The sequence below is a fragment of the Rhamphochromis longiceps genome, linkage group LG8 (assembly GCF_057381845.1).
Source record: "Rhamphochromis longiceps isolate RC_006_pf linkage group LG8, R_longiceps_female_GT1.1, whole genome shotgun sequence".
In the NCBI taxonomy this organism is placed as follows: domain Eukaryota; kingdom Metazoa; phylum Chordata; class Actinopteri; order Cichliformes; family Cichlidae; genus Rhamphochromis; species Rhamphochromis longiceps.
This window is the reverse complement of record NC_140564.1, coordinates 35,073,026-35,089,716: the sequence shown is the minus strand read 5'-3', so window position 1 is coordinate 35,089,716 and position 16,691 is coordinate 35,073,026. Positions and strand designations below refer to the sequence as shown.

Here is a 16,691-nt window from a genome sequence, read left to right as displayed (position 1 = left end):
GGCATCAAACAAACTGCCTCTTAACATCACACGTTTGTTCTTTTTTCATATTAAGACAATGTAGGATGATTTCTCGAGGCACTCGGGGCACGAAGTCAGTCCTACAAACATCTTTTGCTTTGAGGGTGATTTTCAGCAAATAGATAAAAGCATGTTTTTAACTTTTACAACAGAAATGATGTCAGCTTTTAGAAACCTGTCGGGACCCCGGGAGGTTAACGGTACAGCTACAAAAAAGGATCTACAGCATAGAAAAAGTCAGTGATGCCTCTGAATATCTCATGAACCCAAAGAAGCCTGATTCCTTGTTTGGCTACAGATGAACTTTGGTCATGTCCCTCCAACAGAAGTCAACGACCTGCGCAGCTCTATCTTTATGTGCCGTTTACTGCTGCAAGAGTTTCTGTCCCATATGTTGCTGTAAAACAACTTCTTTCAGCCCTCTGAAATCAGGAAATGAGTTTGATTAACACATAAACAATTTCTCGTTACGTTAACCGGCTGCTCCTTCAGCCTGTATACAGCAGCCAAGACTGTGCAGTAACTTCATCCACACAATACAGAAGAAATAATTGGATGTTCCTTAGAGACAAAACAAATGCCTTGAGTTAGTGACACAGCACAGGCCTTTTTGGATCCTCATTCAACCGACACGTTTCACAGGAAGTGATGTTTACCATAGATCTGATGTCTGCTTTCATCAAAGATACCTGACATCTTGACAGTTCAACAAAATCATCCCAAAGTGTTTCTGGCAGCAATGAACAAGGCTAGATTACCAACCTACCAAAGTGGGGAACTTCTCCAAGGCCCCAGGTCCTCCGTGGTTCCACAGACCGAAGGACTTATTTATGATAATTACTTTTAGTAACGTCAACACAAGGTTACCCTGTGAGGACTTAAACCAGAAGCCCTCCTGCATACTTCCCCTGTGACAGCATCACTTTCACAATCCGAGAACAACGTCGAGTCATCCTTCCCATACTTCCTGAAGACACTGAAGGCATCATAGTCCTGCTTTTCCTACAAGTGGAAAACTTGTGCTTCTCTCAAGTGGCCTTGATAACTGACAGTTGAACTTTGACCCCCTCAGGGGGAGATCACTCTCCTACTGCTTGCTGTTTGATTAGGTGGTAGATTTGGAAGGTTCTGGAGACCCTCACAGAGGGCTGGAGGACGGTTATGTTCCTCTGTGGCGTGAAGAACCGCACCGAGTGAAATAAAGACAAACTGAGACCGAACACACAAACCTGAGGTCACCATGATGCCTTCACTTCCTGTTTCATTTTCTGGAACTTCAGATCCAAAGACGGATAGAAAGAAAACAATGCTGGGCGTAGTAGCGATCTTCACCCCCAAAGGATGACGGGGTAGTGATGCAAACATTTCTTTAAGCTTTCCTTTCTGTCATTCTTTATATTGTGAGTCTTTGAATTGCTGCATGAGAACTGATGTTTTGAACAATTTTCCAAGACTTCCTCCATGTTTTTTGGACATGAATTAGACAGCGTGCTTTGATTTCTTCTGAGCTGTTGGTCTGAAGACGTTTAAAACTGTGCAGGTTTCTGGAGTGTTTCCATTTTTTTGCAATGCATCAAAACCTTTTTGTTCAGAACACGTTAGGATGACGCGTCTACGACTTGGCGGTGGACAGGTGGAGAAAAAATAGCTTCCGTTACGTCTTCATGCTGACAGTAACTCCGTCACAAAGTGGACCTCTAGTATTGTTGAGTTGATGAGTCTGCAGTTTGTTTGCTTCCAAACATGAGATGAAAAGATCAAATTTGCAGTAATTTAAATTTGTACTGATGACGTGTTTTTGTGGCCTTTTGTAAAAGCAGCTAACAGTCTCCAGTTTGTTATGAAGTCTTTATCTTCAGCAGTCGGATTTCGCTGTGGTTTTTCTGTAGAATGATCAGTGATGTGACGTCTGTGAGTTCTGCATGACAACAACAGTATGTTCAGTTTTCACCGGCAGAGGGCAGCACACAGTCAGACTTCCACAAAGTAGCCTGTGCTGGGCTTTTCCAGCAAATATTCCAGTGGAAAAACATGAAGGTGGGAGTCCAGTGAGGGATGGAGACCTCACTGATGGTTTCTGGGATGTGGAGAACAACACCACCTACGAGCCTCGCTAATTATCAGTAATTTCCTATTATATCTGAGTAGTTTGAAGTGGAGGACGACTTCATAGTCTAAAAACCTCAAACTAGAATTTTCAATCACAGGTCATACTTTACTCAAAACGGAGAAATATCTGTTTCCTCTGACTGACTGGCTCCATCTGCTGGACAGAGCTAAAATACTCCTGATGGGGACAATCAGAGTCCGACGACAATAAAATGCACAAAATAAATAAGACACGTATTTGGACCAGAAGGAGAAATATTCATGTTTATATCAAAGTCATGATGCTTTGTGTTTGTGTGATGAAGCTCAAGTGTCATTGGTTTATTTGTATATACTGGGGATATTGTGTTTTGATGATGTTTTCAGTTGTTTGTTATTATTATTATTATTGTTATTATTACCTTTGCTACAGTGGCTGTTGCAGTAGCTGAAGAAGCCTTCTGACTCTTTCCGTCTCTCAGTGGAAAAAGCTTTACGGTGATGACTGTTAACAGAAAAACTCTTTGCCAAAGCTGCTCAATCTGTTTAAAAAAATAAAAGCTGTAAAAAAACAACGTTTCTGTTTTTTATTTATAAAATGAAGCAAAAGAAGAAAATGCCATTCAAAATTCTGACGTTGTTCCAGCCCACAACACAATAAAATATATTATTAACATGAAATATGGGAGTGTGAGGAGGGTGCACAGGTACTGGTGCATTTAAACACCTGAAGGAGGCGCAATGGTGCTTGTGTGTTTGTGAGTCCACACCGGGGTAAATGAGCCTTCAAGTGTAGCGCTTCATGACACCCTTAAGACGAGATTTCCAAGCGAGACGTGGCTTCATGGCAGTTATCGCCAAGTTCTCAGCATGAACAATTAAGAATACTACATGTGAATCCAGGGTTAAATTACATCTTTATTTAAAGTGAGAATTACATTCAGGTAGAGATCACATTTACAAAGCACGAGGAAGACAAAATAAAATGTATGAACAGCAAAGTTCATTAGTTAAAATACACATTTACAAATGTAGGTAACATTTATAATGTCAAGAAGCTGAACATTTGTTGCTTTGAACAATAACTAGATGGATGTTAGTGAAACAGTGCTGAATTATTGATCGCAGCCAAAATAAATTCATCATTAATTATTAAATATCATCCTAAAATCACAAGTCAGGAAAGGCAGGGCTGGAAGGACGGACTCGAACCACAGACCTCAGAAACTGAACAGCAAAGAGATGGGTTTGCAACTTTTATTTTGAAACAACCTCCGGGTGTTGTCGCCTGAGGTTGTAGATTTGTTTTCTTCCAGCAGTCACATTTCTAATCAGTATGAAATATTAAACACGTGACATGATCCAACAACCCCGCTGATCAGCGACTTTATGTCGGTAGAAAATTGAAAATTGTTGAGTTGGCGACTTTTAATTTGAAGGACAGTACCGTTCTTCCCGCCGTTTCTCCTCTGTGAGCTGATGATGGCCGTATCAGCGGAACTCCGCTCAAAAGCCGGCGTAGTGAAAGGCACGGGCGCGGGTTTCCGAGCAGATGTAAAAAATAAATGAGATTCGCGAGCTTTTCTGGAAGCATTAGGTCATATTCTGTAATTCGGCCAACAACACATCATCCATCTGAGAGCTCCTCTTTAAATACAGCTGCCATTTTATCCCCGCGTTTTCCCGCTTCTCCCGTCTACACGATGTGGACGGAGAGCGCTGCAGTACCACTCTCCGCCTGAAGTGAACAGAATGCCTGGGTGGGGGCGCTGTTTCACCAGATCATGACAAAAATAACGAGTAATACATTTTATGAATGGCATTTTAAAATGACCGATAAATAAATAATTGCGAACGCTTCACGACCATGCGTGTATTCCTCGCGCCAGTGACCATGTTAGTCTCCTCTGTTTCGTTCCCGCGTGTGTCACAGGCAGAAACACGTCACCTGTGGGGCTACTTCTGTCATATGTAGGGGCGCAGGTGACATGCAGCCCCTACATATGACTTACTCACCGGTTTAAAGTTTGCAATTGTTGGGGGCGTGGCCTCTGTGACTGGCAGGTGTCGCCATGGATGCAGGATGATACAGGAAGAGGCTGACGAGCCTCCGTCTTTTATGTACAGTCTGTAAACGGTCGCGGTGTGAGCGCCTGACACAGCATGCAGTGTTTCCATAGAAACGCTGTGGGGACGTGTCACTGCGTGTTCAGTTTTTGGATGTGTGAGGAGAAGCACGTAACTGCTCCTCCTCTCCTGTTTTTATGAATGAGAATTAAACACGTACTCACACACGATGATGTCAGCAGGAAGCCCCTCCCCCACCGATGCGGGAGAAGCCTCATGACCAGAGAGAGAGCGGCATCCTCCTGTCTTCAGATGTCTCTCACCCAGCCGTCTCCTCCTCAGGGGGAGAGAGAGGGCAGACATCCCTCTCCCCCTCCTCCTCCTCCTGCATCCTTGCTCCCTCCTCTCCTCACGAGCCTGAGGATGAGTAATCCAAGCAGGGAGGAAGGGCGAGAGCTGCAGACGGAGTGAGTGAGGGAGGATACCAGCATCATCATCATCATCATCAGTGAACGTGCAGAGGCAGAGGATGAAGATTCAAACCCGTCCTGCAGGTCTCTCACTGCTGAGCGGCGTCCACCCGGGGATGGCTAATTCCTGGAGTGGGAGAGAATCAGCGGAGTGAATATTTCTGCATGCTGGTGGATTTCACCTGCACTGGCTAGCTCCTGGAGAGTGTGTGCATTTGTCTGTACGTGACTAATATCTGGAAGAGCTGGAGGGAGACGTGTTTTTCTGGATGGTGCTGGTGTAATTCCTGGAAGGGAGGCTCATTGACTTATGCTTTAAAACTGTGGGATAAGACTGTTTCCTGAACACTAAGCCCCCGCTCTGTGCTTCCACATGTGACGTATCAGAGATCTGGCTAATATCTGGAGTCTTTCATTGTAACAGTGCCTCACTGCCCTACATTCACCTCACACACACAAACACACACAGACACACTGCGCCTGGAACCTGGTTAATCTCTGGACCAGCGTGTCTGGCATGTTCTGCTTCTGCCTGCAGAGTTCCCTGCAGAAGCTCCAGGCTCTGGAGGTGGAGGGGGGGACATCGCTGGGGTCATCCCCCGAGGAGAGCCCCCCTCCTCTGGGCAGCAAGGAGCAGAAGAGCCCCCGTGGTCGGGCCGAGCTCGGAGGGAAGGAGGCGAAGACGCTGGCGCTTTGTCACGGCGTCCCTGCAGACGAGAACAGCCCGCCAGGTATACACACACCTGTCAGTCTGTGTGTGTTTATAAACTGTTGTTTTGTATGTGTGTGTGTTATCATTGGAGATGATCCAGACCCTGTACGCAGACACACACACACACACACACACACACCTTCCAGTTTACCTGCACACGAAGCATTAGCTGAGATAACTGTTCACACACTGTGTGTGCGTGCGTGTGTGTGTCTGTGCACGCTGCTATTACAAACAAGCTTCTGTGAATTTACAGAAACGTTTGTACAAAAACTTCATTTCTACAGTCAATAGTGAAAAATGGAGCTTGTAAAACTTAGAGGAATACAAACATCCATCATTCCCTCACATCCAGTGGGCCGGTTTAGAGTCTTTAGCGGGCTGATTCAGGGCCCTGGGCCTTATGTTTGACACCTCTGCTACATGTGGTTCTCAGTTGGGTCCAGAGGTCCTGGAAGGTCGTAGCAGTGGTGAGAGTGTTATTTTAGTCATTTTGACTGTTCGGCAGCTGCAGGCTTCTCGGCATTCTCCGAGTTTCAAACACTTTTTATTGAATCCGCTGAAAACAATAGAAACAGGCAGCAGACTGAGCTTTGGCATTCGGACCCTTGTTGGAGTGATGATGACCGTTGACAGCACAGAGGAGCAACGCAGTGATGGAGCGCGCCGTCGATGAATGGGCGTGACAGAGTTTTGATGTTCTGAACTTCCTGTCCTGATTCTCTAAACACGGAAACTAACCTGTTAACTTCCTGTCGTTGGCCTAAAACAGCTGTAAAGGTATAAGCGGGTAGGATTGTGTCAGCACGATGGTATCAGCTGTATGATGTCACAGAATTAGAGAGTTCAGCTTCACTGAAACACGGCTGAAGGTAAAACTGGATCAGTGTTAACAAATTTCCCACGTGTGGGACTAATAAAGGTTATCTTATCTTATCTTAGTGTTCGATTAGCTAACTGTTCCCACAGCTGCTCAGCGTTAGGCTGCAGTGATATATATTTACATACATGTGGTATATAAAGCAATTTAGAGATAATTATAGTTACTGTAAGCTGACAGCACTGCTGGGAGGAGGAGGCTGACCTGATTGTGTTTTGTGTGTCTGCAGAGCTGCTGACGTTCCTGACCAGACCGCCACAGTCCCCGCGACACCCGCCGTTAACCGCCATCCACCCCGGCCAGCAGCCCCCGACCCCCGACGTAGTGACGCCGCCGAGCCCCCACCACTCCCCCTACTCTCCTCAGAGGAGCAGCCCCGGAGGTGAAGGTGGACACGGCTCAGATGGAGGCGGAGCTCTCCTCCAGCTGCTGGCGGGAGGTGCCAGCCCCCTGCCCTCCCCCCGCTGCTCCAGCCCATGTCAGAGGTTTAACTCGGACCCGGACTCCGCCCCGTCGCCGCCGTGCAGCCAGCAGTACATCCTGTGAGTGCTGCTCTGAGGGGGGCGCTCTGATGTTCATCTGGACTTCCTGCTTTGTTTTCCTTTAAATGATGTCTGTGTACGTTTATGTCTGCTTCCACGCGTGCTGCACAGCCTGGATCTGGACCCTGGTGGTCCTGGATCTGGACCCTGGTGGTCCTGGCTCCAGGACCAACTGGACTCTTTGCTCTGGTTTCCAGTTTCAGGCTGCTTGAAGCTGTTTTGTGCTCGATGTCATGTGATTGGCGGGGAGAGTGCAGTGGAGTGGTTTGTGTTTGACCTGCATTAGTGCGGCTTATATAATCCGTCCTTCATCATCATCGTCTTCGGTTTGTGAGCCACTGCCTGAAGCTGTGACCCAGTTTTCTCGTCTTTGTTGTTTCACCGACAGCTACTTCCTGTCTGTGTCTGTGACACGCTGGCGTTGGATAACGTGACGGTTCCCGCGTTCAGGCTCAAAGCCGTGTGTGTCCTGCTAATCTTAAAAATGTTAAATCTCTTTGATAAATATATCTGGATATATCCCTGTGGGGTGGTGGCGTGCTCGTACCCGATGATGCCCGCCTGCTGAATCTGAGCGCTGTGTTTGTGTTCAGGTGTCGGGGCGACAGGACGCAGGACTCGGAGGGCGAGCGTCCCTCGTCCGTGCCCTTCCTCACGAGACACATCCAGACCCTGAAGAAGAAGGTCCGCAGGTTTGAGGACCAGTTTGAGCAGGAGATGAACTACAAGGTAGATCCAGGAGGGGGCGCTGTCAGACTCACGGCACAGCGTTAAAGAGTCGTAAACGTCATCGCTCTTTACTGCATCATTTGATTTCTGTCGTCTTCTGTTTCAGCCGTCCCACAACGACAAGTACTCGAACCCGGAGATGATCCGAGTGATGGGCGAACTGGCCAAGGCTCGCAAGCAGCTCAAAGGTGACGGTCGCAGGCTCGGCTCAGGTTCAGCGTCTGTTGTGGGCGCAGGCTGCAGCCACGTGTTTGACAGCAGCAGCTGGAGTCTCAGTAAACGTGCTCATCAGCTGAGCTGCGATCAGGCTCCTGCCAAACTGACAGTAAAACTGTGACCTCTGTGTTTCTGGCTTCAGTTCACTGGCTGCTGAACTGGTTCATGGTAATGTGTGACTGTGTTTCCTCTGCAGAGCTGAGACTCAGGCAGTCGGTGTTCGAGTCGAAGGAGCAGGAAAGCGCAGACGTCTGCAGGTAACCGACTTCACTAACCCTGTGCTGACTCAGTAACTGTTCGAGTAGTTTGTGCGCAGAGTTACTGCAGCAGAGCTGGAAGGTTTTAACATGCTGCCTCTGCTGGATGCTAGAGGAACTGCAGGCTTTGGTGCTTCAGTGACGGCTGCCTGTATCCTGCAGGTACGGCGCGGGGCAGCAGGGGGCGTCGGAGCACAAACCGGCTCTGGAGGAAACGGTGGAGTCCCTGTTCAGGCGGCTGAGAGAGAAGAGGCAGGCGCTGGGTCTCCCTGACAACATGAAGGTCGGTGCTCGGCTCTGCGTGAGCGAACGCTTCGATTCATCAAAGGAATCAGGTTTCATTTTGTTTCACTTTGAATGTTCGTTATCACGCGCACAGACTCGACTCTGTTAGAGGTCAACCAGTCCCATATACAGGATCCGGTCCCATCCTGGCCTCAATGACTGGATCCGATATCGGGGAGAAATAAAAATGTAACCTGATCCAATAAATATCACAAACAGGAACTCCGCCTCCATTACAGACAGTAGAGATCGACAGACCACGTGACTTTCGCGCGTTGCATTGTGGGTACGAGTGGCAACAAAATCAAAACACTGCATCAAGCGCCAGCATTTCCAGCACCGGTAACCATTAATTCTGCGGTTTAATCCCCACTTGCATTTTATTTGCCCCAAAAACAGTTCTGTACAAAACGACGGAGAACTCGGCAGCTCCGCACGAAGACAGACGTGACGAAGAGTCAAAGAAAGTACGAGGAAGAAATCAAAGGAGTGAAAGGGTCAGACCCACACGAGCACAGAGTGGAGTAAGGACGTCAGCGTGCTGCACAACTTTCATCACGTTTTTTATTATATGGTCCTAAGTGAGAGCGCACACACTCACAACATGTTTGGTAGCATCAGATCCTGCAACAAGCCCAGCTCCAGTTTACTTTGGTGGTTTGGACGACTCCATCTCACAGCTGCTGTTACAGGTGTTAAGATTCTAAAATTGAGAAAGGGTACAAGAGGTGATCGAAAAATAACCACACTGGTCCGGCCGGGTGAAGTCAAACGAAGATTTTAATTCACACGTGGGAAGATCACTGGACACAGCAATTGATCTTCGACTTACTAAGGCACAAACAATTATTTTATAACATCAGGGTTTGTTTACTGACGCCCCTTCATGCGTCACCGGTACATTTTATACATAGATCAGATCAACATCCTCATGACTTTTCACCCAGAAAATCATCTTCTATTTTCATGGCTTGGTACTTTCTGTTCTTATCTTAAAATGAATTGTTCCTCTTTCTTGTCTAGACATAACTGATCTCTCCTCTAAATAAATCTTAACTAATGTGTGTGTACGTGTTGACCTCACATGCTCTTTCTCAATTCACCTGTTGCACCTCTGACCTCTCACTAGACCAGAAGCTCACTGAGACTATGTGTATGTCTTCTACTAAATAAATGTTTTAACCAAGAACCTCTACTAAAACCTTAATATAAAATGACCTGATATAAGTGTTTTGTAAGCATGTATTGCAATTCCTTCTATGTTCTAGTTTTCCCTCAGCATGTATCACCTAGACACTCTCACTAGATGAAGCTCAAAACCCTTAATGAACCTGAACATCAACTCAAATAAGCACAGATATGCAATATGTGTAAAATAGTTATAACTGCACCTGAAATACAAAGTTAACATCATCATAAACATCTTAAGGCCATCTTAAAGCTATCTGTTACATTGTTAAAGCAATGATCATACTGCAGATTATATTATGCTGGTCAAATACTTTTCTGTTCATCCCCACAATCCCCCTTTCGACCTCTGGCACACCAGAGGTCGATACATAGGTTGTTGTTCACTCCTCAGTCCACTCGACTACTTCCAGATCCATCATCGGCATCATGGACATAGGGGCCACCGCCCCAGGGTCCACTGCCTTTGCGTCCGGGACCTCTCCGTTCCCCGTAGGTCTCTCACAAGTGACCTGTTTTGTAAAGCTGGACACAAGAGCCTTCAACTCATTAAAATATTCTGCATGAGACCTGTTGCTTGTCCTGGGCTGCTCCACCGGGACCACTGTCCAGGGTGCTGGAAACTGTCTCCCAGTCAGCAGCTCATAAGGGGTGAAACCTGTGGATTGGTTAACAGAACATCTTATGGTCATCAAAGCAATGGGCAGGGCTGCGACCCAATTTAGCCCTGTCTGCGCACAGATTTTAGCCAACTTGTTTTTCAAATTTAGGTTCATCCTCTCTACCTTTCCTTGAGATTGAGGATGATAGACCGTCCCGAACTTATGTTGCACTCCCAACATCCTCTCTACCTCTTGCAAATCTTTGTTCTTGAAGTGAGTACCATTGTCTGATCTAATCAGGATGCCACCATCGGCACAAATTTCTCTCCATCTGTTTCACTCCCACGTGACCAAGCCCGTGAGCCTCATTCACCTTTTGTTCCGCCATTTTGGCCGTTAAAGCGGGACGCCCATCTGGCCCCCTCCACAAACCGCCATCTTGCCAGGCTCCTTTGTTTTCCCACACCCCCTTTTCCTCTGGGGATGTCTCCTCCTGAGCCTGTCTAACTTCTTCCATGCTGTTAGTGCTAACCTCCTCTTCTGGGGTTACCTGCACCATTTGTCTCTGTCCTTTGTAGCCCGCTGCTTCCTTTGCGGCTTCATCAGCTTTCTGATTTCCTTTTGCCACCATACTGTCTGCTTGTGAGTGGCCTTTGCATTTTATAATACTTACCTCGTCTGGGTCCTCCAGGGCCTTTTCCAGTTCCTCCATTTCCTTTTTGTGACAGATGGGTGCATTAGTGGCCGTTCTAAACCCGGCTCTCTTCCACTGAGCCAGTTCCACATGAGCTGCTCCAAACGCATATGCTGAGTCAGTGTAGATGTTCACTCTCATGTTTTTAGCCAACCTCAGGGCTCGAGTTAGGGCTATCACTTCAGCTCTCTGGGCCGACTGTTGTCCCTCGATCTTTCCTGCTTCTTTCACCTGAAACTCAGTTCCTACTCTACAGACTACTGCATAGCCCGCTTTCAATCCTTCTTCATCTCTGTGGCAGCATCCATCTGTGAACCAATCCTCAGCTCCAAGTATGGGCTCTGCCTTCAGGTCTTCCCTGATTTTTCCTTCATGTGTGAATATCAACTTTGGCGCCTCTAAAATTTTGCTCAACCTTTGTTGCGTCAGTGGAGTCATTGTGAATTCCTGTGAGTTCACATAGGCCACTACACTGTGTGTGGTAAGCACTTTCAGTGGGTGTTCCCTCACTATGTGTGCTGTTTTCTGAATTATCTTTGCTACTCCTGCTGCGTGTTGTGTGCATGTGGGATGCCTTGCTTCTGTTGAATTTAATCTTCTGCTGACATACATAAGTACATCCCTACCTCCCCCTTTTTTCTGAAACAACACACCATTCACAACTCCCTTTGTTTCTGAAACATCAAGATAAAATGCCTCATCATAGTTAGGTGTGGCCAGATCTGTGGCTCTTGACAAATCCTGTTTTAGCGAAATGAACGCTGTCTCTGTGTCCGGCGTCCAAGGCAACTCAGCCTTCAGATTTCGGACACCAACTTTCTTGATCAGGTCCCTTAAAGGGGCAGTTTTACCCGCATAGTTCGGAATGAACTGCCTGCTGTAACCTGTCAAGCCAAGAAAGGAAAGCAGGCCAACGCATCTATGTGTCGTTTCAGGTTGTAGTGTTACACAACATTTTCAGATCCAATAGAAATAAAATAAGTGTTTGGTAATTCATTCAATTCATTGTCTTTATTTATTACTGGCATCATTGTTTCATTCTGTTACAGAATCTCACAGCAAAGAGGCAACATTGTAGAAATCCATCAGCTTTATTAGCTGCTTCGCTGAAAAACAAATCAACAATGCAAAAACAAAACATCAAACAACAAACTGAGACAGTATCACTTGCTTCATACAACACTTGGGCGCATATATGCAGACGTGGCTGTTTTGATCTCGCTCTCTCTCTTCACCAATCAGATCTGGCTGTGGTAGCAGCTTGAAACCCAGGCTGATAGAGGGGCCCAGTCTGGATCGCATCCCAGCATTTTGTAGGCTGCTTTTCCTACAAAGAACAACAAACATTAGCCCGCAAAGCCACAGTGAACAAAACAGCAAAGCAACGAATTCAATTCAAATTAAGACTTATTTGTAACCTACATCACCAATTATGATAAATGACGTAATAACTACAACAGCAGACTGACCTCTGTGGGAATGCTTGGAGCAGACTGACCTGTGAGCTGCAGCGTTCTGGGACGTTATATTTGCTCTTCGAACGGCTGCAATCCAGGCCGTCCGTCGCCTCTTTGTTACTTCGGAAACTCGGTTTGAACGATTTTTCTTCCACGACGGAATCCGATAACAACGATCTCTTTACCGTCGGCTTCCCGTGGCTGTCATGCGACCGGCTGTTGCAGCTAATAACACAACAGCTTCTTGCCATTTTTTGTTTCTTTTTATCGCTGTGTGACTGTTTTCACGTGAAAGCCTGCGTGCGCTAGTACCGCTTACCACTCGTACCCACAATCCTTTGCGGTTTTACCCCTGAATGACGTCACATCTCTATTAGACGTGGAAGTAGTGTCGTTACATTAGCATTCAGTTTGAGGGTTACAACAGGAAGTTATATATTTGTTGTTCTCTCGTGACGGGATTATTTACCAAACGACTGATGATGATTTTTATCCTCCTGTAACTTTGCTGTACAAAGAGCTCAAACTCCAAAGTTTCAGGAGGAGTGTTGCTGAACTAAAAATCAAGAATGTGGGGTCCTGTTTGGACAGCCCGGCGTGTGCGCCCCACGCAGGGGAAACAAACCGGCACGACGCCTGGCCAGTTTCATGGCTCGAAAAAACTATGAAAAACACTTTTTTCAGTCTTTAGTTTTGTACAGAAATGACACAAAATTCAGTCTCAGGTTAAAGGTGATAGAAACACTGACATCATCCTGATCAAACATGAGTGTGTTTGTTTATTGGCTTTAAACTCTGTTTATGTTCAGCTGTAAGTATAAAAGGCTCCATTTGAAGTTTTTGAGTGTAAACATGGTTTATAACAAAGTTTTTGAAATCTGCATTAAATTGCATTTAAATGACTTTTTGAATTTTACTTTAAGTCCTTCAAGTTTAAATACAAACATCAGTTTGGCTGAACTGTGAAGTACTTTGGGTGCAGCGTATGTTTGTTTAATAAAATTATAACAGAACAGCTTTAATGTTCTGTTTCTTAAACTGGAGCATGAAAAAACAGCGTTATTGATTGTAACTATATCAGGTTCACATCCGTATCAGCAGATATCCAATTTTCTGATATCAGACGTATGTGGTGCCATCTCTGGACTGTGTGCAGGAGATGACTCAGGCTCAGATGGTGCTGGAGAAAATCACTCTGCAGAAATGTCTGCTGTACTTCGAGAGTCTGCACGGCCGGCCGGTGAGTCCTCCCCCACACACACCCAGCAGGATCGAAGCCCCTCGTTTCCAACGCCGTGTTTTTATTCTCCAACTCCACGAGAGGAGCTTATTGACACTTTGTTGTGTCCCAGGGAACGAAGCAGGAGAAGAACCTGGTGAAGCCTCTGTACGACCGCTACCAGATGATCAAACACTTGCTGTGTGCCAGCCCCACCATCAGCACTATCGTAAGACGCACACCTGTCGTGTTTTAACATCAGCAGCAGCGATTTCATACGTGCGAACTAAACAAAGTTTCGTCAGAGAAAAACGGAAACGTGGGGTTTATCGTCCTCCTGCTGCAGCGCCACCTTCAGGACAAACTCACTGTGACAACAGCAGCTTTGAGTTGTTTATGTAGTCGAGATGATTTTACATAAGAGCGTTTAAGTACAAGGACGCTCTGTTTCTGTCTCAGGAGGAAGAGGATGGTTCTGATGAAGACTGCGTGAGTTCGTTGGCCGTCGATGAGCTTCCTGTCCCGCCGCCGCGCAGACCGGCCCAACCAGCAGCCGGCGAGGAAGACAGCGACCGGGACAGCGACCCGGCCTTCGTGTCGCCGTTAGACGAGGTGAAAGCCGTCCGGCAGCAAGATGCTCTCACCACAGCGAACCTGCACGAAGCCTCCAGGTGGGTGAAAAGTGACGTGCGGCGAGGCTTTGAAGCGTCTGTGACCCGAGCCGGTGCCACAGACGCGTCCGGTGCGTCCCAACGCATCTGACCTTTTACTGTTACACGGCTGCTAACAGGAAGTTTCTACTCAGCAGCTCATGAAACGTGACAAACACGCAATAAACACGTCTGAGTGCTCACCTGCAGCTGGTCTGTGCAGCTCCTGCAGCTTGGTGTGACACGATGTTTACGTGGACGTGCTGCGGTCAGACGACGAGTCCTGCAGGCGTAACTGCGCCTGCCAGACTGAGCTCAGGGTCCTCACAGTCAGCCTGCAGCATGGCGCTACTACAGTCTGTATATAAAAGATGGACGCAGCTCCTTCTGAAAAGTCTGCACTCTGTCTAATGACCAGCAGGGGGCGACTCCTCTGCTCAGCTGATCTGAAGCAGAGGAGCGTGATTGGCCATGAAGCACCTCGACGGAGCCGCGTCCATCTTTCGTGTGCAGTAAATCGCTCGGCGGCCGGTTTTCAGTTTCTGTTCCTGGGTCCAGGTCTCAGCTGCTGGACTGTCTGCGGGAGACCCGGGCCGAGAAGAAGGCGAGGCGGAAGGTCCTGAAGGAGTTCGAGGACGAGTTTTATCGACAGACCGGAAGGTGAGCACAAACTTTACTAACAACAGGAGCTTTTAACGCAGCGGCAGCTGGTTTTATTCGATGATTATACGAGCGACGTGTGCGGGCAGCAACCTCGTTAACTCGCTCCTGTGTTTCCTGTCATTTGTGCTTGTTGGACAGAATCTGCCAGAAAGAGGACCGAACGCCGATGAAGGAGGAGTACCAGGAGTACAAACAGCTGAAAGCCAAACTGCGCCTGCTGGAAGTCCTCCTCAGCAAACAGGAAGTCGCCATGTGAGGAAAACCCGAGTTAAACCGAGCCAGCATCACTTCTCCCAGTCCGGAGGGAAACTCGTGAAACTCGTTTTCCTCACACGTTGAGCTTTTTCATATAAACTGAATGTGCTCGAGTCCAGGTGGAAGCTGTGGCGATAGTGGAGGAAGCTAAAAATCACAAAGTGTGTGTTTGTTAACCATGTGAAACACACTCAGGAAAGCAATAAGATCAACAAACAGCAGCTCGGCGCTGAAAGACGGCAGAAACCTCCTGAAACGTGCTCATTGGACACAAACCAGGAGGGCGGAGTTTAGCCGGCGTCACGAGACAAAACATCAGCTGTTTAAAGCGACCGCGTTCTTCTGCTTTATGGTGTTTTGCAGAAACTCCACCTGAAATATTTAATAATCAAATGATTTTATTGATATTAGTGCTGAGCTCAGTGAATTCAACACGTGTTGAAATCAAACAATGGAAAACGACGTCTCTCTGGAGGTGAAATCTAGTCAATCTTTCAGCGTGTCGTCGCGCCTGATCGCACGTCAGAGCTACAAACTGCATGTTCGTCCAGAGGTGGAGGCTGTACAGGTCGACACCACCAGGAGACCCGGAGTCGCTGCTGAACGCGACTTCTTCAATCATTCATGATGAGTTTTAGCACTGAGGCTACCAAAACGTGTTCGGGTTAAGTTCACAGAGTTAAACACGCGCGGCCATTTTTGGTGAGCGCACACTGAATCTTCTCATTTCATTGGTTTCTTTTGTTCTGTCAGTTTCGCTGACATCTGGTGTGTGTTGCCGTGGAGACGGAGGAAATGAAGCGTTTGCGTCACTGAAGCGGGACGTTCAGGCGTCACTCGTGCCGGTGCAGATGTATTTAAGTCAGAGCGCTTTATGCTGAAAAAGGACATTTAAGTTTTTTCAGGTTGCTGTTGTAGCGACGGGTCGCTGCTGGAGTCTGTCGCGGTACAGGCGCGTGCAGGCGGTGCAGGTGCAAGCAGGCGCGTGCAGGCGGTGCAGGTGCAAGCAGGCGCGTGCAGGCGCGTGCAGGCGGTACAGGCGCGTGCAGGCGCATGCAGGCGCATGCAGGCGGTACAGGCGCGTGCAGGCGGTACAGGCACGTGCAGGCGCATGCAGGCGGTGCAGGCGCATGCAGGTGGTGCAGGCGGAGCTCCTGTAGAAAAGAGAGCCTGCAGGGCAAGTAGCTGAAAACTGCAGCGCTCTTTAACATCAGAAGAAACCCCGCCGTGTGCGTTCGAGGAAACTCTCAGAACAACCGAGCGAAAAGCTTCCTGATGTTTTGCACGTTACACTCTCAGTGTGTCGGCGGCGTTCCCGGGATTTAAGGTCAGTATTCAGAGCAGAATCCAGCCTTTCCAAACACTTCTCCTGAAACGTGAGATGTTCTGTGTTTCCCCGACGTCTCTGGTGAATCGTGTTAATGTTGTCGTTTGAATCTTAAAGCCGGCTGAGGTTGAACCTCCCGCTCTGAACGCTGAGTGCACGTTAGACACACAGGCTCTGCTGTGGTCATCAACTCTGTCCCGTGTTGTGCAGTCCTGGTTGAAAAGCATCTATAAAGACAAATACTGAATAAATATTTTTGCTACCAACGCGACTCCAAATGTTTGTGTCGGTTTCTCTTTGTCTCTCACAGAGTGATGCAAACCTTCACACAGAACGTTTAAACGCTTTATTTGGATTTCACATATAGTC

General features: G+C 47.4%; 2 protein-coding genes across 5 annotated transcripts in view; both read left to right on the top strand.

Annotated features, from left to right (window-relative positions):
- The window catches only part of LOC146664391 (cGMP-dependent protein kinase 1-like), a 48,228-nt gene extending 45,560 nt beyond the window's left edge, over positions 1-2,668 (top strand). The window contains exon 17 of the mRNA XM_085415177.1: positions 1-2,668. This exon is cut by the window's left edge and continues 413 nt beyond it. The gene's annotated coding sequence lies outside the window, so the exon portion shown is untranslated.
- A 1,757-nt stretch (positions 2,669-4,425) lies between these two features.
- LOC146664390 (protein FAM13C-like) lies at positions 4,426-16,593 on the top strand. 4 transcript variants are annotated; one of them, XM_085417266.1, is made up of 12 exons: positions 4,427-5,377; positions 6,468-6,780; positions 7,374-7,509; positions 7,616-7,697; positions 7,922-7,982; positions 8,145-8,265; positions 13,365-13,448; positions 13,561-13,656; positions 13,887-14,098; positions 14,636-14,737; positions 14,879-15,986; positions 16,055-16,593. In XM_085417266.1, the coding sequence occupies exons 1-11, from the start codon at positions 5,164-5,166 to the stop codon at positions 14,994-14,996; spliced, it is 1,539 nt and encodes a 512-aa protein (XP_085273392.1). In that variant the 5' UTR covers positions 4,427-5,163; the 3' UTR covers positions 14,997-15,986; positions 16,055-16,593. The 4 variants fall into 4 exon arrangements, with proteins under 4 accessions (XP_085273393.1, XP_085273392.1, XP_085273391.1 ...); XM_085417265.1 differs by having other exon boundaries at positions 14,879-15,995; positions 16,074-16,593; XM_085417264.1 differs by having other exon boundaries at positions 14,879-15,995.
- Positions 16,594-16,691: the final 98 nt, after the last annotated feature.

Coding starts and splice junctions, on each gene's coding strand:
- LOC146664390 (XM_085417266.1), top strand. CDS start 5,164: ATGTTCTGCTTCTGCCTGCAGAGTTCCCTGCAGAAGCTCCAGGCTCTG. Junction 6,781..7,373: donor TGCAGCCAGCAGTACATCCT/GTGAGTGCTGCT, acceptor GTTTGTGTTCAG/GTGTCGGGGCGACAGGACGC. Junction 14,099..14,635: donor AACCTGCACGAAGCCTCCAG/GTGGGTGAAAAG, acceptor TCCTGGGTCCAG/GTCTCAGCTGCTGGACTGTC.